The sequence below is a fragment of the Helianthus annuus genome, chromosome 15 (genome assembly GCF_002127325.2).
Source record: "Helianthus annuus cultivar XRQ/B chromosome 15, HanXRQr2.0-SUNRISE, whole genome shotgun sequence".
NCBI lineage: Eukaryota > Viridiplantae > Streptophyta > Magnoliopsida > Asterales > Asteraceae > Helianthus > Helianthus annuus.
The window spans coordinates 151,675,174-151,687,884 of NC_035447.2; the positions used below are offsets into that span (position 1 = coordinate 151,675,174).

Below are 12,711 nucleotides of genomic sequence, written 5' to 3' on the forward strand. Positions count from 1 at the left end.
CCATCCAGGCAAAGCCAATGTTGTGGCTGACGCCCTCAGTCGAAAGGATACTACACCTAGGTGTGTACGATCCTTGCAGCTTACTATTCAGTCTAGTCTTCCTGCATAGATACGAGATGCTCAGGTAGAAGCATTGAAACCAGAAAATGTCAAGGCTGAAGCCTTACGCGGTTCAAGGCAGCGATTAGAACAAAAGGGAGACGTCGCCTACTATGTAACGGGGCGTATTTGGGTCCCACTATATGGCGGTTTACGAGAACTTGTGATGGATGAAGCGCACAAGTCTCGCTACTCGGTACATCCAGGTTCGGATAAGATGTACCACGATCTTCAAACTACGTATTGGTGGCCAAACATGAAAGCCCTCATCGCAACGTACGTCAGCAAATGTTTGACCTGTGCAAGGGTCAAAGTTGAATATCAGAAACTATCAGGCCTACTTCAGCATCCTAAGATACCGCAATGGAAATGGGAGGAAATTTCCATGGATTTTGTCACTGGCCTACCTAGATCTCAGCGTAGGAACGATACCATTTGGGTGATCGTGGATCGACTCACAAAGTCTGCACACTTTCTGGCTATTAAGGAAACGGATAAGTTCTCCACTCTCGCAGACGTACATCTTAAGGAAGTTGTTTCGAGGCACGGAGTGCCAACCTCTATTATTTCGGATCGGGATGCACGATTCACTTCAGAACTATGGTAAGCAATGCACAAATCTTTTGGCTCTCGGTTAGACATGAGCACAACATATCACCCTCAGACGGATGGGCAGTCTGAGCGCACGATTCAAACTCTAGAAGACATGCTTCGGGCGTGTGTTATCGATTTTGGCAACAACTGGGAAAAGCATCTCCCTTTAGTGGAGTTTTCGTACAATAACAGTTACCACACCAGCATTCAAGCCGCTCCATTCGAGGCATTGTACGGACGTAAATGCCGATCACCTCTCTGTTGGGCAGAGGTGGGGGATAGTCAAATCACAGGTCCAGAACTTGTAGTTGATGCTACTGAACGAATTGCACAGATACGACAACGCATGGCGGCAGCTCGCGACCGTCAGAAAAGTTACGCTGATAAGCGCAGGAAACCGCTCGAGTTCCAAGTTGGGGATCGAGTGCTACTTAAAGTCTCACCCTGGAAGGGTGTGGTTCGTTTTGGTAAACGAGGTAAACTCAATCCGCGGTATGTTGATCCGTTCGAAATCATCGAGAAAATAGGCAAAGTGGCCTACAAACTGAACCTACCAGCTGAACTCGGTGCAGTTCACAACGTATTCCATGTGTCGAATCTGAAGAAGTATCTGTCGGATGAAACCCTCATAATTCCTTTTAAGGAGCTCACCATCGACGATCAGTTGCGATTTGTCGAAGAACCAGTGGAAATCTTGGACCGGGAGGTCAAGATTTTCAAACGCACCAAGATACCTATCGTTCGAGTTCATTGGAACTCCCGTCGTGGCCCAGATGTTTACCTGGGAACGAGAAGACCCAATGAAACACAAATATCCCTAGTTGTTCTAAAACAGTGAAACCATTATTGAGCCTGAAGCTACTGCGGAATTTCGGGACGAAATTCCAAACCAACGGGGGAATGATGTGACACCCTAGGAAAAGCAGGAAACCATGCAACCTAACTAGCTTCCTCAGTAACTACGTGCTAAATTTCGAGACGAAATTTCTTTCAAGTTGGGGATGATGTGACAACCCGAACTTTCAAGGTTAGCGTTTCTTGATTCCTCGACACCTAGATTGCATGAATACGTTTTACACCACACTATTTGTTAACCAAATACATGTTTTATTAATTCTAATGGGTTTAGGGATTTCAATTACAACAATTAGACAAACCACATATTATGTTTTGCACCAAGCCCCATTGGTTTTTAATGATATCATCAGCCCACTCTGACAACCATTTACATGTTATTGTGATGGTCCAATTACATGGGCTTGAGACCATGTCGGCCAACAGAAACCGCCCCCTCCCAAAGTTTACGAATTGTTGCAAGCTTATTACTAATGTTCTTAAAAAAAACTCAAAGTCAAAACATAAACCCTATGTGCTCTTCATCTTCATTCAGCCGACACCCACAAATCCTTATCCTCCGATGAGACTTTTCCCGGCGACAAACCGAACTCCGGCGACTCCACCGGCTGTTTATTCTCCGTCCGCAACCACCCACTCACACACGCACATCCCCTATCCCTCCCTCGACAACCGGAGAACATCACCGCTCCTCCGTCACCGATCGCCGTTACGCGGTATACTCAAACCCTAGAGTCTCTTCCTTTTTGGCGACAACCTATCTTTTCTGTTCGGAGTACTCATCTCTCGAAGCCTGTCACTCGTGTGTAACGGCAACCACATCGCGGTTAGTTCGAACTAATGTCTAGTCGTGCATGATTTTTTTTCTTAGCAGATCAATTTATGCCTGCATAAGTGAATCTGATTGATGGAGTTTTGTGAATGTTTGGAATACGTGATCGTGTATTGAGAAGAGATCTTGTAGTCAATTTATGAATGATTTTCGTTAATTGGTTTTAAATGGATGTTTGTTACAGTAGGTTAGTGTATGTGTGTTAGCATGACGATGATCTGTTGTGAGAGGTTGACGAGTTTGTTAATGATTGGGGTTGACTTTCTGTGATTAATTGGTTGACACTTGACATATATATGCTTGATAGCTGCTAATGCTCACGTTAATATGAAAGTATATGTGTCAACCTTCATGCATATTTGAATGATTACAAGTTGTCGGCCACTGATTACTTACGCATGTGTTTGTGAAGTTCAAAAAGTTGTCAGAATCATGTGTGAGTAAATCTAGTATGTCGGCCATTACATGAGAAGTTATTGTTGATGGTGTATGGTTTATATACTGAAACTAAAACATAGGATTAGTTAGTAACATGTTGATGGCCGATTTGCATATTAATGGTTGGTGTGGTACATGTGATGGTGATGGTGATGATGACTGGTACAATATAAATCGATGAGCTAGGGTTAGTTAACATGTCCACGAGGTGTATTGTTTTCATGATGATGATAGTCTTGAGCCTTATGAATAACATAATTGCTTGAATTGATTTCATAATTACAACGAGTAACTATTAGATGACAACTAGCGGGTTGTGCATTGATATTGTTGGGAGTTGATTTGGGGCCGCACATGCCTAATAGTTGGGCTTGAGGTATGCGAGCAAATCTTATGTGTATGTAATGTGTTGAGTTGTTACATGTTAAGCAATCATCCGGTGGCACTAGGTGAATAGATTAACCGTCATGACTGGAATTGTATGTGTGAGTTGCGTGTGCATTAAATGTGTTTTATGGTACAATGAATACGTGAACTACGTGACTTGAGTTTATGTGAAACTGATTGGCTTTGATAACCATGCTAGGACTTGATTGATCATTGTGTGAAACGTGTGATTAATTCTACCGAGCAAAACTAAGGTGAGTTCACACTCTTAACCAAGGCATGGGATTCCCGGGGATAGGGAATGGGTTGAATGATGGAATTGAACAATTACTCGTACTTACACGGCTACTAGACTATCTACCATGGTCCTCGGGTTAAGCAGGACACTTACGTAAAACCTACGTAAACAAGTACTTACCACTGTCTTCCGGAGTCAGGAAGGACACTTACGTAAAACCTACGTAAACTCTCACATACTACTGTCTTCCGGAGTCAGGAAGGACACTTACGTAAAACCTACGTAAACCCCACGCGTACCACTGTCCTCAGGTAAAGAAGGACACTTACGTAAAACCTACGTAAAGCTTGTACGTACTACTGTTCTCGGGTTAAGAAGAACACTTATGGTTACAAATAGTCTAGTGTATATGCAAACATGGGAAGCCCCCACTAATAGAACATACAAACATGGGAAGCCCCCTCTAAGTATCGTAAAAAGGTTTGGGAAACAGGGTAAACGGATTAATCATGTTTTTAACTATGGGAAACCCCCACCAATTATGGATACATTTTGGGAAATAAGATAAACTGGTTAAACATATTTTCAACATGGGAAACCCCCACGGCAGGTGAGCCAGCTAAAGACAAATTACGTTTTCGTAAAACACTTAAAACGTACACCCAACTGTGAACTCGCTCAACATTGTTGTTGACTCGTTGTTACATGCCTTGCAGGCCTTTAGGTGCATATCAAAGGGACTTGCTGTCTGAGAAGCTGGAGTGGTCATGGGTCGAAACACATGGAAACGCAATATAAGACTAAGAGCTTACATATGGTTTTATAAACACTTAACAAGTTAAATATGCTTCCGCTGTAAACTGTGAATTATTGTAACATTGTAACACTTGTTGTTTATAAATGAAAGTATTATTTACCTATGCTTATGAGTTCAATGTGATTGATGGTTAAGATCCTGGTCAGTCACGCCTCCAAGCGGTGGAACTCCGCATGTGGATTTTTGGGGTGTGACATTTGTCGCCTATTCGACCGGGTTGTCTTTTGACCACTCAATAATATGGGGTCATCAACATGTTCACCCATACTAATCTTATAATGACAAGTGTTTTATATAAATCACGTCACTATTTTGACTCTGGATGGCCTTGTCGGCTAGATTTAATCACCGTCATCTCATGCCCCGTTATTCTGGTCTTCCACTTTGCCATATTCGGCCTTACATGAGTTCATGATCTCCTGTCCCGTAAATCACGTTACGACATGAGTATATTCTGTATTCCTATATCACTCTTGTGACTATGATCGCACCACATCACCTCATGTTTTAAGTTTTTATAAGTTTTTTATTATCAAGAATCTTCATTCCAACATAGCGTCTCGCACCTATCGATGTTGAGACCTATATTCTTTAATATTAACTATTTTCTAATTTCTCTATAATATTCCTATTTGTTAAACGCCACTTCTTACTAAAACTGAATTTTAGTTTAACGTTTATCTCTTTAACTTATGTCTATTTCTCATATCAGCGAAATTTACTTGCAAGGATTTATTCCTTTCCATTATTATTTGGGGGGGGGGGGAGTTATAACTCGTTCTCTTACTTAACCCTAATAACCCATAGATTCTTTCACTTAGTCTCGTGGGCTATTTCCTTAGGTTTTCATCCATTTTGGTTCATTTCTTTCTAGTGCTGATGCTAGATTTATTTAGTCCTTTAAACCCTTACATGGTTTATAATCCCGAGGGTTGTGATGATTCCGTAGATCATCTTTTACTCGTGTCATTTCGTCTTAACATTGTTTAATTTGTTTTATTATACTAATTCCTTATACCATCATACCTATCAATGTGATCGTCGTTCTTCCCCATAAGGATTTTATTAATAACATGTTACTTGGATAGTTACCTATATCCAAGTTTCTAAGTCCTTATTATTGATACTTCATTATTAACAGTAGCGAATAATACGTATTACCCATTTAGATTCTTTCTCGAGGATATTTCTGTCCGAGTCTTAGTTCTTCTCATTTTTTTACCTTAATTCATTGCAATAATAGCGAAAACAATTATTTCGTTTTATTGTTCTATATTGTTGTATGGAATTTGTTCATGTTGTTTATTGTTGCAAACGATGTTTCTACATGTTTTATTTCGTTTGGCCAAGTCCATAACCATGTCCTTTTCATTTGTTATAATTACAATTTCCCGAGTTCGGGTGTTATTACACTCCTTTCCATTACATTATTCATTTACTTTATTAAGTTTTCGGGTTCGAGTGTACGCGCACCCCTTCCCATGACAATATTTATCACGACTGTTTTCGCTTCGGTTTCTCATACTCACCATTATTTGTTTTCTTATACATACATATATATATATACACATATATCTTCTATATAATTCACTCATTTCACTACTCATATATGCCCATGTACAACTATTATTCGCACTCGTATCAAATAAAATTTGTGTTAAAATTGAATTCACAAGAAACATACCCGAAACGACATCAGGTTCTATCTTTACTTCGGCTACGGTTAATTGGAAGGATCTGGCCCTTGCCTTTTGTGCCTCCATCTACACATCCTTCTCATTCTTTTTCCCGTCCAACTCTGGGCACTCCGACTTTTTGTGGCCAGGCTGATAGCACTTATAGCACACCAAAACTTTCCCCGGACATAGCACAGCTGTATGTCCTGTCTTTCTGCATATGGGGCATGGTTTGTCTTTAAAGCGACATTCGCCCTTGTGCCCCTTTCCACAAACTTTGCAACTCGGTGATCCACCCTTCGCATCCGTCTTCTTTACCGTCTCAGTCATTCGAGCCTTCTTTATAGGGCTCGAGTTGGCATCCATTGCCCTTCGTTCCCTTCGTTCAATTTGCTTTTTGAGTTCAATTTCTCTTTCCCGCGCAACGTTTATGATCTCGGTAAGGGTCTCATATTTTGAAGTAGTCATAAACTCCCTATACTCAGCGCTCAACATGTTATAGTAATAGTATATCTTCTTTTCTTCGTTCGTCACCAATTCATTGCAAAACATAATCTTATCCATAAACGTCGCCGTAATTTTATCTATGGTCTCGCTCTTGTGCCTAAGTTGCATGAACTCTTCCTTGATTCTATTAATGACCGCCTTGGGACTATGATGTTTAAGAAATGGTGTCTTAAACTCCTCCCATGTCATGGCCTTCGCCGCTTCAGCTCCTATTTCATTCTTTTTATTATCCCACCAATCCTTGGCTTGACCCCCCAACTGACCCGTTCCGTAAGCAACCAAATCACTTACATCATAGTGGGTCCTTTCAAACACCCCTTCAACGTCACTCAGCCGTCTTTGGCAAATTATCGGGTCGACCTCCCCGTTGTAGATTGGTGGTTTACACGCCATAAACTCCTTGTACGAACATCCCTTACGTTCTCCCGATTTCTCTTTCATAAGGCTGACACTATCTTCCAACCTTTTGACTCGTTCTTCGACAAGTGACAACACCGTGTTTTGAATTTTGTCTATAAACCCAGATAGACTACCTTCAATTGCCTTCCCCACTTCTTCGGCAATTATCTCTTTCATTTGTTCGGTGCTTGTCTGCACCGGATCATCATCATTTCTTTCTGACATCTTAAAACTGATATGTTTACATTTAACGTTAAACATTTCATTTATAACATAGCTTTATTTGCTTCGGTTTAGCCAAGTTCCTAACTTGCTTTAACCGTTCACTTTTGGTGCACTTTCCGGGTTTGAGTGAGTTAACACACTCTTCCCATGCACATCAATTCACATTTCATTTCTTACATAAGATATAATCTACTAAAATAATAAGTTAATTCTTACCGGACGATCGATCAAGCTTGAACCGAACACTTTGTTGAGAACCTTAAGCTCTGATTACCAACTTATAACACCCGTCTAATTACTATTTGAATTTAATAATAATTCATATGATTTTATTAAAAGACGTCCAAATTAAAACATAAGTTCCAAAGGTAAAGTTCTAAAGTAACAAAACATTAGTCAACTACCGACTAATTCAAATATTCATAAGTTGTTTAGCAAATTGTTTACATCCCAAAAACATTGTCTATTAAAGTTAGATATCGTGGAAGCTTCTAAAGTGTGTTCGGTTCTTCAAAACTTGCTTGACCGCCGTTCGAAAGATCCCCATTGTCACCTAGGGTCAAAACCACTAAAAATGTTAGTTTTGACATTGATATAGTACATATAAACGAGTTCCGACATCGAATTATGAAAAATAAAATAAAATTTCAAAACTGATCCTGTCGCGTGTCGCGCCAGGAGCCGTTCGTTTTGTCGCGTGGCGCGGGTGCCCCCGCGTGTCGCGCCAGTTCCCTGTGTCTCCCCCGCGTGGCGCGGGGGAGTACGTTTTCCAGCAGGTCCAGGAGCTGGTCCTGCATATCCGCCCAGCTCCGGAATTTCACAAAATTCAACTTTAAATGCTCATAACTTTTCGCTCGGTTGTCCGTTTTAGGTGATTCTTTTTCCTATACGTCTGTAAATTCATTACCGACGTGCCTATCACAATTGTCATACCGAAAATTGGATTTACGGGTTGAACGAATAAAAGTCACTTGCGCGTTATTCGACCCATTCAAGTTACACTCATTTTTACTACCCTTTTTAATTAGTAAACATAGGCGTTTTTTACCCAACTTCCAGGACTTATTATCACCGGCATTTTATTATCAATCTTATGGTTTCATGCTCGTATGATTGTAACCGCCTATGCTAACTATTTATAATTCTAACGATACCATTACACCATTATTCAACCCGTTTGGCTCATCTACGGAATCTTCCATTATGATGACTACCAAACGACTTCTAATCAATTCTTAACCTATTATTTCAAATAACGGATATTGTCATTCGATCAACAGAACCTTTAATCTACAACGCAACTAAGCATACTCTAGTTATCAAAATTACTCAATGTAACGGATCAAGTTACATACTTGCATAATTTATCAACATTGGTTTCTAACCATAATTACCCATTCCCGGGCTTTTCAACCTTATGCGTATCACATCCATTCCATGATTTACGCTCTTATAGTTCAAATTTAATGAGTGACGTTTAGGTCACTTCGAGTACTAACATTTCGACCGTTGTTTAACCCGTTTGGTTGTCTAATGGAATTCACCATTTTATCAACATACCAAACTTCTTACCACAAATATTTTAACCCGTTTCTTTATCTAGTGAGCTACATCACTTTATTTACATTCCAAAATAACTAAGCCATATTGTCAACCAACATATCTAACTAACTTTTTGACCCGTTTGGTTTGTCGAGTGAACTTCGTCACTTCTATGACATACCAAACTCACATTTGACACTACAATCTCATCAACATTTCTAAGACTATAGTTTATGCATATTGTAACGAAACTGAAAGTTACGTACCTTTAAAGCGCTCCTTTCAAACGCGTGTCCACTCCGGCTTGTCCGCTTGACGACCCGGACCCTTTGCCTAAAAAGTTCAATTCACAATAAATTTAGAACTCTTTCACAAGCCTTAACGCATAATTCTCTATAATAATCATATATGCGTTTTCACTCAACTTTTAACATTTTAATCCTTACCTAGGTATTTTATCAAACACCTGGCGGGTCAGATTTTTACACAATCAAAACCAAGTTCATGACTTGTAGTTCTCATCTAAACCAATTTCAATTAAGCATATTTCCACATGTCTTAGCCTCTATATTTCAGAAGTTACCTCTTAGAATTCAGATTACACTTGAACAAAATCCTAGTGTTTATCAAGTTTCTACAAACTTATTAGTCACCTACATTGGTGATTATAACCCTACAAGCCTTATGCAAGATTTTGACAAGAAATCATCTAGGGTTTATCCCTAGACACAATAACACTTCTAATTTCATCCATGCAAGACATAATCAAGCTAAATTTCATTTTTTCACAATTAACCTAGAACTTGAGATGAATCAAAATACTAGAATTTTGCATACCTTGTGATCCCTTTAGTGAGGTGATCACTAATTCATGTTTAGAACTTGATTTGGGACTGAATTGAACCTCCAATTGATCAATTTTAGTGAAACTAGGGTTTGGAGAGGAGCTCTTGTTCGCCCCCTGCTTCTTGATCGACCAAACACACTTCAATTGTGTGTTTGGTGTGGTTATTCAGCTTAAAACACTTAAGTTTCCAACTTTACAATTTAGGTCCCTCTACTTATTATTTCATTTGTTAATTAGGAGTTCCATCCATTTATTTGGCATCACGAGACTCACATCTAACTGGGTTATTTATTCCTAGTTAGTTTATTCTCATTTATTTTATACTTTATAATTCTAATATAAAGTTTTATATTTTCGGGGTGTTACATTTTGGCTATTTCTCTCAGCTCTATTCACTATTGCTTGTTGTTGGGCTTTTCTCATTCTATTCCTCCTTTCCATTTTTGCTCTACTAAACCACCCTCTCTTCTTAGGGGGAAAAGGTTCTTCGGATTTGGCTTTAAAAACAAAAATATCCTTGGAATCGGTTGTGTATCCGGAGGTTGGCTGGGATGTTCCTTTATCCATTGGAGAATGAGGTAGGTGACGATAAGCGTCAGAAGTACTCTGATCACTCATACTGTAAACTAAAAAAATTGTCAAAATGACATAAAATAATAATATACATATTTACATAGAATAACACACAAGTTATTTCCTAACATAATCGGTTAAAATTTAGGTATTAAAAGAACACCTAAATGGCTTAAACCAGTGGCTCTGATACCACCTTCTGTCTCAACCCCCAGCCCCACCCCGGGAGCGGGAGCCGCGAACACGAGCTGGTGGTAACTGTGACAACTGGCACCAAACTGGTAATTTCCGTACACTTTAATTATTAATTAATGACTGCAATTATGTGCTTAAATGTCAACATTATCTGATTACATACAATACAAGTGAATTCATGCACGTTTTATATTATCAAATATTGCTTTATGCATTAACGAGAGCGTTGCGTCAGAAATACTAGTAAACTCACCGGTAAGACACAATGTGTCAACAGAACTGCAGGAAGCAGTCAGACATTAGAATTAGGGCCTAGGTGTAGGTCCAACGACAAGAATACATTAAAACCCAAGAGTACATACAAGGGTTAACATATAGACATTCCGGAAGCTAAAATACGCCCTAAAAAGCACCCGAAACACACTTTAAATGCAGAATTCTGCACTAAATAACCAAAATTAAGCATTTAATAATGCTAGTAAATTGCAAAAACTTGACAAAACAATCCTAGATACTTCCCAAAGTGTTGGGAATTAAATGTGTCACTAAAAGTAATATAAAAAGACACTTATTGGATTAATTTAGCACTTTAACGGACAACACTCAACCGAACAACCGGACTTTACCCGGAACAAAAAATATTACCAAACACATTGTTCTTACTTTTCTGAGCTAAATATTAATAACACTCATAACACACCAACTATATCACTTAACTTCCTAACTAGTATATGTAACTAGCAAATTAGAATCCAACCAATACACCCCCCCCCAACCTGCGGTTCATCAAGGGGGCCCCACCCCTTGATTTCTTTTAATTATTTATGGATTATGTTAAGTACTATGGTAAACCTAAGACCTAAAGGATATTAGTATGTTGGAAGTTCTTTCTATAAATCCAAGAGTTCTAAACCTCCATTATCCATTCATAACTTCAAACACTTTCTACTCTCCTCTTGGTCACGGCTACAACAAGCACCACCACCACCCTCATTTTCAAACATCATCCATACATTCTAAGGTGATTTAGAGGCGTAAGGAGCTAAGTTAGGAAGCTTGGTGCTTGCAAAACTTGAAGGACCTCTTCCGTGTGCTTTTATCCACCGCATTTTCGCCATTGTTCTTCCCCAGCTTCAAGCTAGTAGTAAGCATCATGAACACCCTTATTTACTTCTATTTTTAGTGGTTAAAAAACTTTTTATGATGAAAATCCTATGAACACTAAAGAACATGAACTTGAAACTTAAACATAAACTTTACATAAGATGATACATGGATGAAATGATGTTGTTTAGTGTGTGTATGTTACTTGCTTGTTGATTTCTTGGGTTGATGATGACATGAAGCTTGCTAGATGAGGTTTAAACACTTAATCTAGCAAGTAGGAGGATGATTATGTGACAAACTAGAATAATCATCTTCTTGTCTAGTCATGAACTTGATAAATAAATGATTTCTTGAAAAACAATAAACAAAGTAAGCTAGTAAATTTATAGATCTAAGATGCATGAGTAGTTTTTCAAAAGAACCAAGCTAAAAATACAAGTTTTACTAAATCTTGGTTCTTAAACAAATAAACCTTATTTTTGGTGGTTAATAAAGTAAAGATACACATGTGTAACAAGAAAAATACAAGAAGTAGTATTTTTAGAAAATATGGTCACAAGTTGTAAAGAACTAAATTCTTTAAAAATGAAGCTTTTAAAGAAACAAACACACTTTAAAGAGTAACAATACTTACTAAATACCCTAGTAAGTTACTACACATTTTTGTAAATTCTCAAGTTCATGAAATAGAGAAATTAGTGCATGTTGTTGATAATTGTGTTGAAATTTATTGATGATTGTTGTTGATGATTTAAAAGAAAATAAACACATGTTTTGAAAACATGGGAAACCTCCATTTTTAGGGGAAACTCTGTCAAAATTTTTATAAATTTTGACACTTAAAAAAATATATATAAGTTTTGAGAAACTTATCCCCTAAAAATGTGTCTAGAAAATTTACCAAGGTTTCCCTGATTTTTTTTTTTATGATAAGAAATGATGATTTCTTCAAAACTAAATTGGTATTAAGTATGTATATTTTTGAGAAAAAATATATATATTATTTGATCACCAAACTTTGTGCTAAATGTATGTAGTATGTATTATACGTGCTAGTATGTTAGGACTTGAAAATACACTAAATAGTCTTGAGAAGTAAAAACACAAAAATACATATACAACATACACGATACATAACTCGGGTGCAAAATACAAAATACTTATATTAATTTTCGAGAAAATAATATAAGTAAGATACATAGTTAAAAATATAAAATATTTTTAACACAACAATACATATACAAAAGATAGTGACTTGTGCTTGTACGATACAAGTCTAGTGACTAACGATAATAAAACACGTTTAGGTCACGACGCACTATAAGCAAATCCGGTGAAGTTTACGACGCAAGGAACGCAAAGTTGTGAGTTCATGCTCCC

General features: G+C 38.1%; 1 protein-coding gene across 1 annotated transcript; it reads right to left on the reverse strand.

Annotated features, from left to right (window-relative positions):
- Positions 1–6,023: 6,023 nt before the first annotated feature.
- Positions 6,024–6,884, reverse strand: LOC110914581. The gene has a single exon (XM_022159371.1). The coding sequence runs from the start codon at positions 6,882–6,884 to the stop codon at positions 6,024–6,026; it is 861 nt and encodes a 286-aa protein (XP_022015063.1).
- Between the last annotated feature and the right edge of the window lie 5,827 nt (positions 6,885–12,711).